Genomic DNA, 13,437 nt, shown 5'->3' on the forward strand with positions numbered 1-13,437 from the left:
TGTATGTGCCCTGCGATTGGCTGGCAACCAGTTCAGGGTGTACCCCGCCTCCTGCCCGAAGATAGCTGGGATAGGCTCCAGCACGCCCGTCACCCTAGTGAGGAGAAGCGGCTCAGAAAATGGATGGATGGATGAAAAATAGAGTGGGCTAACTCTGTTGTTGTTATTTTGAAGTTCAGCGATAAATACTGATTTAAATCAATGTTTAGTTTAATTTTTGATATATACAGTGGGAGGAAAAAGTATGTGAACCTTTCGAATTTCTTACATTTCTGCCTAAATTTGTGATAACGTGGTCTGATCTTCATAGAAATCACAATAGACAGTCTCCTTAATTTTTTCACACAGTCCTGTGAATGTTTACATGGTATGCTCTATAAAAATATATAATTGCTAGTGTGGTAATAGTTAAAGACTTTTTTCCTTCTTGTGATTTAGATGATCAGGCTACATTTTATGACTAAATTATGCATAAATTAAAAAATTCCAAACAGTTCCCTTTCTTTTTCTCCCCATTGTAGAGGCAGCCCATTATTGCACTCGGCACTTTTCCTGATTAATCAACTGGGCCAACTCCCATTTCCATTATTACCGCACCCATTAAACCAGGCCTCACCGCTCATAAAAACATCCCAGAACATGTGGTTCAGAGATGGATAGACAATTTAGAAAACACATGAGTTAATGTTATTTATCATCTTTCATTAAATATGGATAGATTTGACAGATGTTTGGGATAAACAAAAATGTGAGGAAACAATTTCTGGAAGAAAAAAAACCAAGTAGCCTGAAGAAGTCATCATTGCCATGTAAATCGGCAAAATATAAACCCCTCAGATTTTTTCCCAGACACTTACACACTTTAAATCACTTCAAAATTACAAAACTTGAGTTAGTTCTCAATGTCTTTTTTTTGTGAGACTCAAATTCATTCCAGCTCACACGTTTGCCCTCCTTTTGCATTTGTGCCTCTACCAGATACATTGGTGAATATGGTGGCGCTATCTGCTGGACTATTACGCCAATTGCATCCAGCAGTGTGTGTGTATATATACATATACACTCGTGTGTGTATATATATGCAGTACATCTGTGTGTGTGTCTATGTCTGTGTGTGTGTATATATATATATATATATATATATATATATGTGTGTGTGTGTGTGAACATTTTAGAGTAAATGTGATCCCCAGGGCTTATTCATAAAATGAATGACAAAGTACTAAATGATTCAGTATCAAATCTTTTCAATTCTAGTCATTCGGTTCAAGGCAACTGTCCTTTGCATCACTAACACTGTGGAAGCGAACAAGGTGATCACTAACCAGTACTAACCTCACTCAAGGGACCAACAAAATGATAGCACAAAACGTGTAACTACTATTACTTTGCGAAAACAAACAACTAAAGAGCGCAATCACATCACCTCAAACATTGAAATAAAGGCCGACATGGTTTAAATGTGTTCCTGCTGAAGGTACATGTCCAACATCAGAAATTGCACACACAGCGCCAAAAAAAGACAAGACACAAGTTGTCATTTTACAGTAAAAAAATGAAACCAAAAACCAAAGACTTTATTAAAGAAGCATAAAAAATAAAACTCTTGATACATTTCTCATAACCGTCAAACCAGCTCAAATCATATCATGATACAATTTTTCCCGGCTCTCCGTTAAAAGGTCCATAAACTTTCAAATAAAATATATTTCAATTTTAAAATTTTCTTCAATAATTTTCTCATTTTGTTATAAATTGCCTATATGTAGTACACAGAAAATAATGAAAATTAAAAAAAATGAAAATAAAAAAATCTTAATAAACGGTCACATTATTGTCTGGGATATTTAGGTAAGCAAATCAATTGTAAAAATAAAATGTGTAAAAAGTTTTTTTTAAATCTTAAAAATGATCTAATGACATGCAGATGGTTAACTTACAAGTAACGATACAAGTTCTCGTTTTCAAAGAAGCCATTTTGCTCACGAAAACGAGACGCCGATGATTGTTCCAATATTTACACACACAGGTACTTCTGCTGACGTGGTTTTACATTTTGGTTCAGCGTACAAAAGAGAATTAAAGCAAAAAAAATAAAAAATAAAAAATAGGCGAGCGGGGGGCAGGCGGGAGCTTGCACGAGTCCCCCCCTGGCTCCGCGCCCTGCCCCCTTCGTTGCAGAGGCTTCTCTTTGCATCCCCCCCCCCCCTTAATCAGAAAAAAAAGGGTCAGAGGTCAGGCTAGCATGCCTCAGGAAACCCTGTTTTCAAACCTTTAAGTGAGAAAATGGGGGTAGGGGAACACATTGGGCCTAAAAAAATAAAAATCAGCAGTCAATCTGAAAAAAGTTGTACCTTTTTTTTTTTAACAATTAAAGTACTGTACATTAAGCCTAACATTCTCTCATTGGCCACCTGGACTCAACAACAACAACACGTTTAAATTTCCTGTTTTTAAAGAAGGGCTTTAAGGGCTCCGAACGCACTTCCTTCTTGCACACACATGTAACAGCCCCACTTAATTAAATCCCATGTGACAATTCAGTCCAAGATCAAGCGAAACATTCTGCTGTTTGCTGGGATTAGAACATAAATTGTGCGTGGAAGCCCTGGATGATCGCCACTAGCTGCCGTAAAGGATGGTCGATTCTTCCTACTGTGTGAGCCTAAAAAATAAAACAAAACAAAAAAAACCAAAAAAAAAACCCAGGAAGCCCTTAAAGAATCGGTTGTCATTAGAATCGAGTTCGTCATGGCTTCTTCGCGTCTTGAGCACATTTCGTATACAAATGTTGTGAACACTAAAAAGGAGGCAGTTACTGCAAACTCACGGAGAAATAAAACGAGAGAAAAATAAAGGACGATGCACAGGCGTCCATTTTGTGCACCACGTATGGATGCAGAGTGCCGCACAGCTTTGCTGCCAGATTGGGGCGGAAGACCGGAATGAAAACAGTAAGAGCTGTTTGCGTTTTGTTTGTTCGTGTTCCTATGGACAGGCAGGCGGGCAGGGAAGGGGGCAGGGGTTGGGTTGGAGGGTAACAGTGCATGGAAAATACTTCAAATGACCCCTTGTGTGTGTTTTTTTTGTATGGAAGGAACTCTGCTTAAACAAGACCTCCTTGTTGGAGCAAATGTTTATGGGCGACATCACAAAAGTCACTCTCACAGGAACAGACTCACAGAAACATGCGCACTCTCAAAGTATACACATTCATAGCCACTCTCACACATAGCAACACATGAAAACACTCGCACTACACACACACGCTCTCACACAAACACAAGCACTCTTTGACACTCCTCTCGCAGGGACACACATACCAAGACTCAAGACAGCAATGCACTCTCACATTACACACTCGCATACTTCTCTCACTAACACCCTCTCTTTCAGTCAGGAACACACACAGGCATACAATCACAAAGAATGCTCTCACTCATACTCTTCTCTCATAGAAACACGTACACTCCGACACAGCAGCACAAACACTCAAGTGCGCGCACACACACTCTCAATGTCATACTTACAACATACTCTCTCACAGAAACAAAACAAAAAAAAAACCTCCTTTACCAGCAACACACACGCAAACACACTCACAGCAAAAAAGACGAACGAGCACTCACTCTCTCACAGGCACACAGAAAAGGCTGAAGGAGCCGATGGAAGCGAAACAGACAGGATGTGAGTGGACTAGGAGGGTGTGTGCGTGTGCGCGCATGTGTGTGTGCGTGGGTGTGAGTGGGGGAGGGCGTGGATGGGTCAGCTCCTGCCTTGGAGACTGCCGTGGGGGGAGGTGAACTGGAGCAGACAAAACACACACACACACACACACACGCGCACGGACGCACACACGTAGGATTTTTCAAAGCGATAGAAACACAATGCAAAAGTGGGGTATCATGGTTTGTGCGGACAGAGATAGACTAGTCCACTCGCGCGCGCGCACACACACACACACACACGTATCTGAGGAGGATTGTCAAATGTTTGACTGGGCTCCACAAGTAGAGACAATGTGCTCACTTCTACAGACATTTGGCATCGCTTGATGGCTACTTTCGGTCTTTGAGGCCACAACAGAAGAGGAGAGGAGGAGCAGGAGGAGGTGGTGGGTGGAGGTGGTGGGTGGGTGACAACACGCCGGGCGCAACCAAACAATAGGATTAATGTCACAGGTGTCAAACTCAAGGCCCTGGGGCCAGATCGGGCCCGCCATGTCAGAAAAATCCTTTGCGTCTACTTTATATTTCTTGTCAAACTGAAATTAGTCTTCACTTACAAAGAGAAATTGCATTTTTTTTTTACTAATAAAATCCCTTTTGAAAAGGGTAATGACTTCTGATTTCAAAATGTATCCATCAAGTTGTTGCATATGAGACAATTATACAGCTCTGAAAAAAAGAGACTGCTGCAAAATTCAATTTCTCTAATTTTGCTACTTGTATACGTTTGCGCAAAATGAACATTATTCTATAAACTACTGACAAAATTCCAAATACAAATATTTTCATTTACACTTAGAGCATTTATTAGCAGAACATGAAAAAAGTTCTAAATACCCAAAAATGGTAAAGCTTTTTTTTTTAGGTCTATTATTTTTTGCCCCAGAGCTGTACATTTATATGGTTTCCCTCATAATGGTCCTCTGATGGACATCATAACTATGATGGGGCCCATGACAAAAAATTTTTTTTAATTAATTAAATTTTTAAAAAGAGAGTTTGACACCCGTGGATTAATGTCACATAGAAGGGCGCAAGGACAAAGAGAAAGCGAGAAAGTGGGGGTCATGAAGAGACGCAAGTAGAAAAGTGCAGGCCTCGTCGGACAGCTTCATGGAAAAATATCTGCTGAGTACAAAAGGAATCAAAAGCAAAGACTGAAGAGATGCAAGGGGTTCAAAATGAAGGCCTGAAGAGAGATAAGACACTAGTTTCCCCACCAAGAGACTGTCTCCAAATAAATCTATAGCGTCATTATTATTATTGTTATTATTCATCAGCATCATTGTCTTTAGAAATGCTGCATTACTATTATTATTATTATGGTCCACTGAGTGTTCAAGGGTATTAGTGTGAATCCTTCCTCCCCCCGTTTCCCGCGCTGCACGCTCCCGCCGTCATTAAGAGAAGATGCGTATGCACTGCGTGGTCGGCGTGTGGCACACGGGGCACTCAGGCTCGGCGGACTGGCAGATCTGCCCGGCACACTCCATGCAAAAGAGGTTGTGGCCGCAGGGCACCAGGGCAGCGGTCACCTCGCTCTCGAAGCACACGAAGCAGTCCCTGTTGGCGCCGGGTCCCGCGCCAACCAGGCCCGCCACGCCGGGGCCCGGCCCGCCTTTCAGCCGGCTGAGCATCCCGGAGCTGAGGCCCACGCCACCCTCCGAGTCGGTGGGCGAACCGCCGGGCAGCGAGGACGCCGAGCAGGAGGAGTAACCGGTGGACGAGCCGCCCGAGCTAGAGCTGGAGCCCCCCGAGAAGGAGCCAGAGCCGGAGCCGCCGCCGCCCGCGTTGCCAGACTGCAGCCAAGAGAGTGTGCTCAGGGGGTCGCTCTGGGCGCGGCGGGCCAGCGGGTGCTCAAGGGGGCCGGCCCCCGCGTCCTGAGGCAGCGTCGGGGACAGCCGCGGCGTAATGGCGCCGCCACTCAGGCCGCTGCTGTTGCGACGAAGAGGCGGCTGCGGGTGCGAGGACCCGCCCGATTTGTTAGTGCCGTTGGCGAAAGGGGCCCAGATGTTGGAAGCGCTGAATTCAAAGCCCAGTTCGTCTGAGGAGGGGAGCGGAGTGGAGTCGCCCCCAAAAGTGAATCCGCCGCCGGCGCTGCTGGAACCCGTGCTGAAGGGGCTGGTGGGGCTGGCCCCCTCGTTGCCCTTACGGCCCCCGCCGTAGCCTTCGGAGCTCATCCCGCCGTTGTGCGCGTGGTAGGACACTGAGGAGGACATCTTGCGGGTTACAGACATTGGGATGGCGGCAGGCGGCGGAGAGGGCGGAGGCGGCGGGGGTGCGGAATGGTGGTTGGTGGCCCGGGACCACAAGGATGCCCCCAGGCCGGCGCCAAGGGCGCCCAGGCCCTCCAGGCTGACATCCGTGCCGTTGGTGTGGAAGTCGTTGTCCCCCTGGAGGTCGACGAAGGTTCCGGTTCTCAGTGTGATGTGAGTCTCGATTTCCTCCCTGGCGCGGTCCACGTTTTCGGGCATGCCGGTCACCTCAAACACGGGGTCCTTCTCTCGACTGGGCGTCACGATGTAGGTGTGGGTCTGCTGCTGGATGCGCTTGATGGTGGCTCCTTTCGGCCCCACAACCAGACCCACCACTCTGTAGGGCACCCGCACCTGGACCACAACAAACACAACAAAGTGAGTGCGGGAGTAAACTTCCTTTATAAAGCACTTTTCACACAGAGGACTCAGAAAGTGCTTCCTTTAAAAAAAAGCTTTTGGACACGCTTTGACTTGTTGTCACTGCTTTGTTATAGGATACAGTGGTGCTTTGAGATACAAGTTTAATTCGTTCCATGACTCAAAACCCTATCTCAAATAATTCTTTCCCCATTTAAATAAATGGAAATGCCATTCAACTTCAAGATTCACAAAAATCTCCCAAAATGTATTGGTAATGCGTTGTTTTTAAATAGCACTCTATAATGTTGTACTGTTTAAAAGCATACAGTAATGACAATTATAAAGTAAAGAAATTAAACTGTTTTTGCCTTATTTCGTTTGCGTTAGTTCAATGGACATTGCTCTGCTCCTTCTGGTGTACGCACCTTGGCCACTCGGGGGCAGTATAATAGACATGGATATACTGTACATGAAGCTGGTCTCAGATCCTCTGTAAGCCGCAGTAATATTTAGTCATTCTTTGAAGGGGGATAAAGAATATACGCAAGTATTGTTATATTATCTGTCTACATGTGTTGCTCCACCGTTCGTGTTCAAATATCCTTTGTTTGAAGGGTTATAACACCTCGACACTGACTCTATTCCCATTATGTGTTAGCAATAAGATAGCGGATTATATGTTTTAAACACACAAAGTGTAATTCTCTAGTTTATGTTTCGTTTTACAGTAAGATAATAATTCTCAACTTCAACTGCTGGTGGCAATAAACAGCTTGAAGTGTCATTTTTGAAGAATTGTTCACTATTTGGCAAACTGCTGCTTGTGAAGTGAGTTGAGTTCACTGCCACCATACAAAAAAAAAAAAAAGGGTTGAAACACTGCAAAGTTGGACAAAATTTTAAAGACGGTCAAATTAAATTCTCCCCTGAAGGTCATACTGCATTTCAGTGTCATCCCCCCAAAACACAAACCAAACATACAAATAAATAAAAATTAAAACGTTTTAGTCTTACTGGAATGCCTGCCCTAAACAAAATGTATTAACAGCTTTTTAAAAATGTCAACTAAAGAGGCAGCTCTTAGCTTAAATTACATAAAAAAATACATTCCACATTTTGGGAGCAACGCGCTACCATGTTTTACCACTTTTAGGTTTTAATTTTATGTCAAGGACATTAAATAAAAGGCAGTTAGCAATACCTGAATGGTTGTTTGTCCAGGGAGGTGCGGTGGTCCAGGAAGTGAGCCTCCCCCTCCTCCACTTCCCCCTCCTCCTCCGGACCCTCCTGCTTTGCAACGGGACGCCCGTATCATGGAGAAGTGCTCGGCTGCAGAGACGATCTCCCGCTTGGCCATCTCCACGTCCTCCCTGCGCCCCGTCACAATGAACACCGGCTCCTCGCCACGGACGGGGGTCTTTATGTAAGTGTTGGTTTTAGCACGCAAGGCTTTGATCTTACAACCTGGATGACAAAAAAGAAACACAAACACATAAGGTTTGTGCAACTAAAAAAAAGCAGTTATTTTTTTGTACACTGGCTACACGTCTGCAGACGCAAGGATGGCCACTAGGGGTAGCGGAAGATGAAATTATTATTACTATACAGTGGTCTTAATGAGTTTAATTCATTCCACGACCAAGCTTGTAACTCAATTTAATCATATCAAATAAATTTTCCTCATTGAAATGAAATGCTTTTAATCCGTACAGCCCCTCAAAAACCACAAATATTATTTTTTGGTTTTAATAAAGAAAAATAGCATCATATTGCTTAAAAACAATCAAATATAAGAGAATAAAACAAAAATTAACTGGATTTAGTGCAATTACTGAAAATAACGCACGTAGTATTTGTGTTGGATGCGTGGCGCAGTAAGTGACAACAGGAGCTGGAGTCGGGTTTGCCCGTTATAGTTCAGTGTGCATATCTGCTCCTTGCGAGTGTTCTCATTTTGTATTTGTGAATTCGACTGTTCGTCACGGTCAAGAAACAGCTGAAAGTGCATCGGTGACTGTGGCTCTCCTTCCCCACGTACGAGAGCATCACAGTACCTTAATTGTTCCATTTTTTTCCCCCGCTTCACTCCAGCGAAGGTGTATCAGAATTTTGCTTATGACTAAGTTTGGTTCGCAACACAAAGCTTTAAAAAATAATAATAATAAAAAAAAGAGAGAGGGACAATAAACAGCTATGTGATGGTTTGTATTAATGTCATATTACTCACAGAACCACTGACGAGTTGACCATTTTCATTTTCAGATCTGGACTGCTCTGGCCAATGTAGGTCATGGAGCATGTGACTCAAAAAAAAAATGGCCCAATGCATTAAAATAATGGAGAAGTCACTCAGCAAGCTACAATAGTGTGTGTAAACAGATCCAATACAAGAGCAAGACAAAATAAGCATTGAGGAAGAATATAATTCTCAGTTTTGACTGACACTGTTTTACAATACATCATTGATATTTTATGATTGTCCGTAGGTGTGAATGTGAGTGTGAATGGTTGTTTGTTTGAATGTGCCCTGCGATTGGTTGTTTGTTTGAATGTGCCCTGCGATTGGTTGTTTGTTTGAATGTGCCCTGCGATTGGCTGGCAACCAGTTCAGGGTGTACCCCGCCTCCTACCCGATGACAGCTGGGATAGGCTCCAGCACGCCCGCGACCCTAGTGAGGAGAAGCGGCTCAGAAAATGGATGGATGGATGGATGGATGGGTTTAAACTGTACTAAATTACACTCAGTTGTAAAATATTGTATTTTTAGATGGCACCTAATTTTCTAGTGCATGGGTGGGAAAACTTAGGCTCATGGGCCACATTGGATTTTTCAAAAGGGTTCTATGTAAAATAGTTTAATAAAATAAAATTTCATTCTCACAGTTAAATCATATTTATAAATTCAGTATTTTAATAAGTAACTAACCAATTATTTATTACAATAAATGGATGTAAAAAAATATTGCACCAAGATATTTTTATTTCATTGTTTACAATAAACCAAGTAACAATAGATATATTTAAATTAACCAGTGTTAGGGGAACAAAAACAGCTCAATTAACTGCAACAACTATTACATGACTCTTGATCATTTAAATTCTCATGGGCCTGACAAAAAAAAGAAAGAAAAAAACCATAGCCAACTTAAGACCCATGTACTAGTAGACCTCACTAGTAAAACAATTCAGGGCACTAGTAGAATGACTGTGTCTCGCTAGTAAAGTTTTTTTTTTTTTTTTTCCACAGCTAGTGCCACTTTTGGCCTACTAGTAGGCAATTAAAACTTAATGTCACCTACTGTGCTGCACTAGTAACATTACTCGTAAGACAGTCTTTTTTACTAGAGCGTTGTATTTTTTTCACTACAGACGACAAAGGATGTACATGGACCTCAAGTATATCAAATAAATGCTCCGACTGGTGTTACTAGTGCAGCACAGTAGTTTACTAGTAAGGTTTAATCGTGTACCAGTAGGAAAAAAACATTACAACTAAGACAGTCATTCTACTAGTGTGCTCTATCATCTAACTAATGAGAACAAATGGTGTACTAGTACATAGACCTGAAGCTGGACATCAGATAAATGCTGCAAGAGCTTTCCATATTCAAACACTGCAGTTAGAGACATAACGTTATTTTCTATTTGGATTTAACATTTAAAAGGGACATGCCTCACGCTGAAAATATAGTGACTGTTGTGGCCTCTGGTGCACTGTGGCTTTAAATGATGACGCTTCATCCGGGCAACCAATAGGAGGCGCGGAGTGTGATGTCATTGTGGGAAGCCGAAAGCATGGCTTTTTCAAACAAAGAGAACAATGCTGGAAACGACGCCGCGGCCGCGACATGCTAAGCGGCGACGAAAAAAAGCGCCAGCCGCTATCGAGTATGCGCGACGGGGCCAAAGGAGGCGAGAAATTGCGCGAGGAAGCGGGGAAACGCGGCGAGCCGAGCGGCGTCGGTGTAACGGACGGACGGCGCGAGCCGGAGCTTTTGGGTGCAGGGCGTAACACCGCCCAGTGCCGTGATTGCGAGACTGTCTGGCCCGTTTCTGCCCCCCCCCGCACAAAAAAAAGCGCACATTCACACAATAACACGCCGTGTAGGCATACGCTTAAGTAGCGGGTGACACTATCTTCTCATCCGAGCCCCCGTTCTCGGCTTCTGATGCATTCAAAGCGCATTTAGCGCCATTCCCTTTGTTTGGTGCAGGCTGCAAGACATGTCCAGACTGCTTTGTCTGACCCCGTCTCACCCCTCCCCCTCCTGCAGCCTGTCAAAGTATTGTCCGAAAAACAGCGTGAAAAGCACACACTCGATGTACCAAATATGACATTTTAAAAGCTGGAACGGCCGCATTGCTAACGTTTGTGTGTTTACACGCAGAGCAAAGCAGACCGAGAATAGCCTGGAAGCAAAAGTTGTCCGCTACCCAGCACCCAAACAAAGAACCACCGGGTTCCCCCTCACGACAAAACAACGCCGCAAGAGGCTCACCTTGTCTCCCCACGATCTCGGCCACATGCTCGGAGCTGGGCACGGGAACACACTCCGTCATGTTGACGCTTCGCTTTCGGTTGCACAGGACGGAGGAGCTTTGTTCCCCGTGGAGCATCGGGTGCGAGCCGCCGCCGCCGGCCATGTGGTAGCCGACCGAGCCGTAGTACTCCGGGGAGGGGGAGCAGGAGGTCGGCGAGTCCCGGGACACTTGGAGGTCCGCGTAGCCCTCCGAGCCGGGAGCCTGGGTCCCGTCCAGTGTGTCGACCAGCCCGCCTCCACAGTCCACCTTCTCCAGGGCCATGAGTGACAGCTGGTCCAGGGCGAAGCGGAGCACCTCCTGGTGGTCCTCGTCCCGGGACTCCTGGTCCGTTTCTCGGGGCAGAGCGACCCCATTGTGCTGGCTGCTGATCACCACGTCGTGGTCCATTATGTCCGGGTGGAATAAAGGGCTAGGCATAGTCTCTCCGTGGATATCACATCAGATCACGGATGCCTGCTTGTCGGGAGTGAGCTGAGAAATAAGAACAAATGACATAAATTCAATCAAAGATTGGGGAAATGAGATGTTTTGAGGTGGGTGTCAGCTTTTGGGCGCCTTGCTTTGTCTTGTTGTGACTGACAACTCCAAGCATCCAGCTTTGTCGGGATAAAGAAAGCGTGCTCCCTTGAAACAACAGCAAAATGCGTCTTCCCCCCCTACCCACGCAAACACAACAAGACGATACGTGTCGCGAGTTACTTTAATATTACAACAAAAACACAAAAAAGGCGACGAAAAGTGTCAGAAGTGCTGTTGTTAGCTCCGGCTAGCCACAGTTAGCAGTGTAGCTCGTCCACACTCAGTCACGTTGCCGACCCCTTTGTTTGGGAGCTAAGCTAGCTCCTCTGTGGAACTCCTTTTAAAAACACACACACTCACTCACGCACGCATACTCACACTTTGATTCCTAAATGCACTCACAGCGTCCGAACTTACTTTATCCTCACTTTGTCGACTCGCTCTCGCCACGCTTCGCTGTCACCTCGTTCCTTCAAGAACAAATGAGAAAGTAAGCCGGGAAGAAGAAAAAGAAGAGGAGGAACAAGGAGGAGGGAGGAGCAGCCTTTTTAGAGCTAACACGTTAGCCGCCTAGCACGCTAAAACTGGGGGGGGGGGCGTTAAAAGATGCGAGTTGTCCCCCTAAAAATATAAATACAAAACGTTAGAGGATGCCCGTTGCTGTCTCTGAGTATTCCTGAGAGTGTTTTCATGGTCGGGGAAACGCCAGCCCCCGAAACCGTGTTGGCTCTTTGGGTGGGGAGGGAGAAAAAAAAAACAAAGTGGGATTGGGAGCTCCGTGACCCCGTTCGCTCTCTCCGGCGTAGCCCGCTCTAGTAGCTCTCCGCCGCCTTTGTCTCGCCAGGCGCATGCCGCTCGCTCGCTCGCTCCGACGGCACTGACGTCAGCCGCGACACAACAATGGGTTCAAAGGCCACATGCGGCGATGGGGAGAAGAGCGTCCACGCAAAGCCACGGCTGCTGTCATTACCATTGTGTCCGTCGCTTGGACCGCCATGCCTTGATTTGTTTCCTTTAAAAACAAGCGTTTTTTGTTTTTTTTAATCATTCAAAGGCACGTGTGGATTATATTGACTGCTTTAGCATTTATTCGAGATCCTTGAAATCCAGCTATGGAGCTTACTAGTTTTCTCTTTGTCTTCACCGAGACAATCCAGCGCACTAGTAGTACTGCTTTACTAGCAACGTTTTTTGGTTTGTTTTTTCCCCCCACTATTTGCGCCACGCTTAGCTTACTAGTATGCAATTAAATCTTACTCGTGCAGCACTACTAACACTACTACGCCCACTGAAAGACAGTACTAGAAAAAACAATACTAGTAAGACACTGTCATTCTGCTAGTGCACTGAATTGCTTTACTACTGACAACAAAGTACATGGACCGCAAGCTGGATATTGAATAAATGCTCAAACGGATATTACTAGTGCTGCACTGTAGTTTCCTAATAAGGTTTAATTGTGTACTAGTAGACACAAAAGTGGCCAAAAGATCACATGAAGATGGTTTTCTTTCATGGAAAGCTGTTTAAGCATTTTTTCAATACCCTTGATGTCCACCTTGAGATCCATGTACCAGTATGCTCTTTGTCCTAGTAAGGCAAGTCAGTACACTAGTAGAACGACAAGGGTGCACTAGTAGTATGACCATCTTACTGTTTTTTTCCCACTGGGCTTAGTCCTACTAGTGCAGCAGCCTTTTACTAATTGCGTACTAGTAGGCCAAAAGTGGGAGTAAAGCACTAGATATTTAACTTGGAGAATTTTATAATGTCACTACTATCAGTACCAGTAGCACAGTGTTGTCATCTAGTGCAGTTTTAGTAACATGTAGTCTTCCTACTAGTAAGCCTGTTGTCTCACTGCTGAGGACAGAGGACAGAAGTACATAGACCTTAAAATGGATATCCAGGATAACGAATAAATGCTCAGAAGGCTTTCCACACGGCTTTTTTTGTTTGTTTTTGAAGCATTTGATCCAACAGAACCATAAATACAATGTGTGTTGCAGTGTATTAAAACTATTATGTAG

At 44.6% G+C, this 13,437-nt stretch overlaps 1 protein-coding gene across 2 annotated transcripts; it reads right to left on the reverse strand.

Moving 5' to 3' along the window:
- Nucleotides 1–1,534: 1,534 nt before the first annotated feature.
- Nucleotides 1,535–12,376, reverse strand: LOC133489176 (RNA-binding protein MEX3B). Of its 2 annotated transcripts, none has more exons than XM_061798012.1 (4): nt 11,786–12,376; nt 10,846–11,359; nt 7,548–7,810; nt 1,535–6,337 (listed from the first exon to the last, which is right to left on the reverse strand). In XM_061798012.1, exons 2-4 carry the CDS (start codon nt 11,303–11,305, stop codon nt 5,129–5,131), a joined length of 1,932 nt encoding a protein of 643 aa, XP_061653996.1. In that variant the 5' UTR covers nt 11,306–11,359; nt 11,786–12,376; the 3' UTR covers nt 1,535–5,128. The 2 variants fall into 2 exon arrangements, with proteins under 2 accessions (XP_061653996.1, XP_061653995.1); XM_061798011.1 differs by having other exon boundaries at nt 11,825–12,375.
- Nucleotides 12,377–13,437: the final 1,061 nt, after the last annotated feature.

The sequence above is a fragment of the Phyllopteryx taeniolatus genome, chromosome 14 (assembly GCF_024500385.1).
Source record: "Phyllopteryx taeniolatus isolate TA_2022b chromosome 14, UOR_Ptae_1.2, whole genome shotgun sequence".
In the NCBI taxonomy this organism is placed as follows: domain Eukaryota; kingdom Metazoa; phylum Chordata; class Actinopteri; order Syngnathiformes; family Syngnathidae; genus Phyllopteryx; species Phyllopteryx taeniolatus.

What these genes read in the sequence shown, in the direction of transcription:
- LOC133489176 (XM_061798012.1), bottom strand. Translation starts at nt 11,305, where the DNA reads ATGCCTAGCCCTTTATTCCACCCGGACATAATGGACCACGACGTGGTG. An exon ending in CGAGATCGTGGGGAGACAAG is followed by an intron (nt 7,811 to 10,845) that starts GTGAGCCTCTTG and finishes TTTGTCATCCAG; the next exon opens with GTTGTAAGATCAAAGCCTTG. An exon ending in CTGGACAAACAACCATTCAG is followed by an intron (nt 6,338 to 7,547) that starts GTATTGCTAACT and finishes GTTGTGGTCCAG; the next exon opens with GTGCGGGTGCCCTACAGAGT.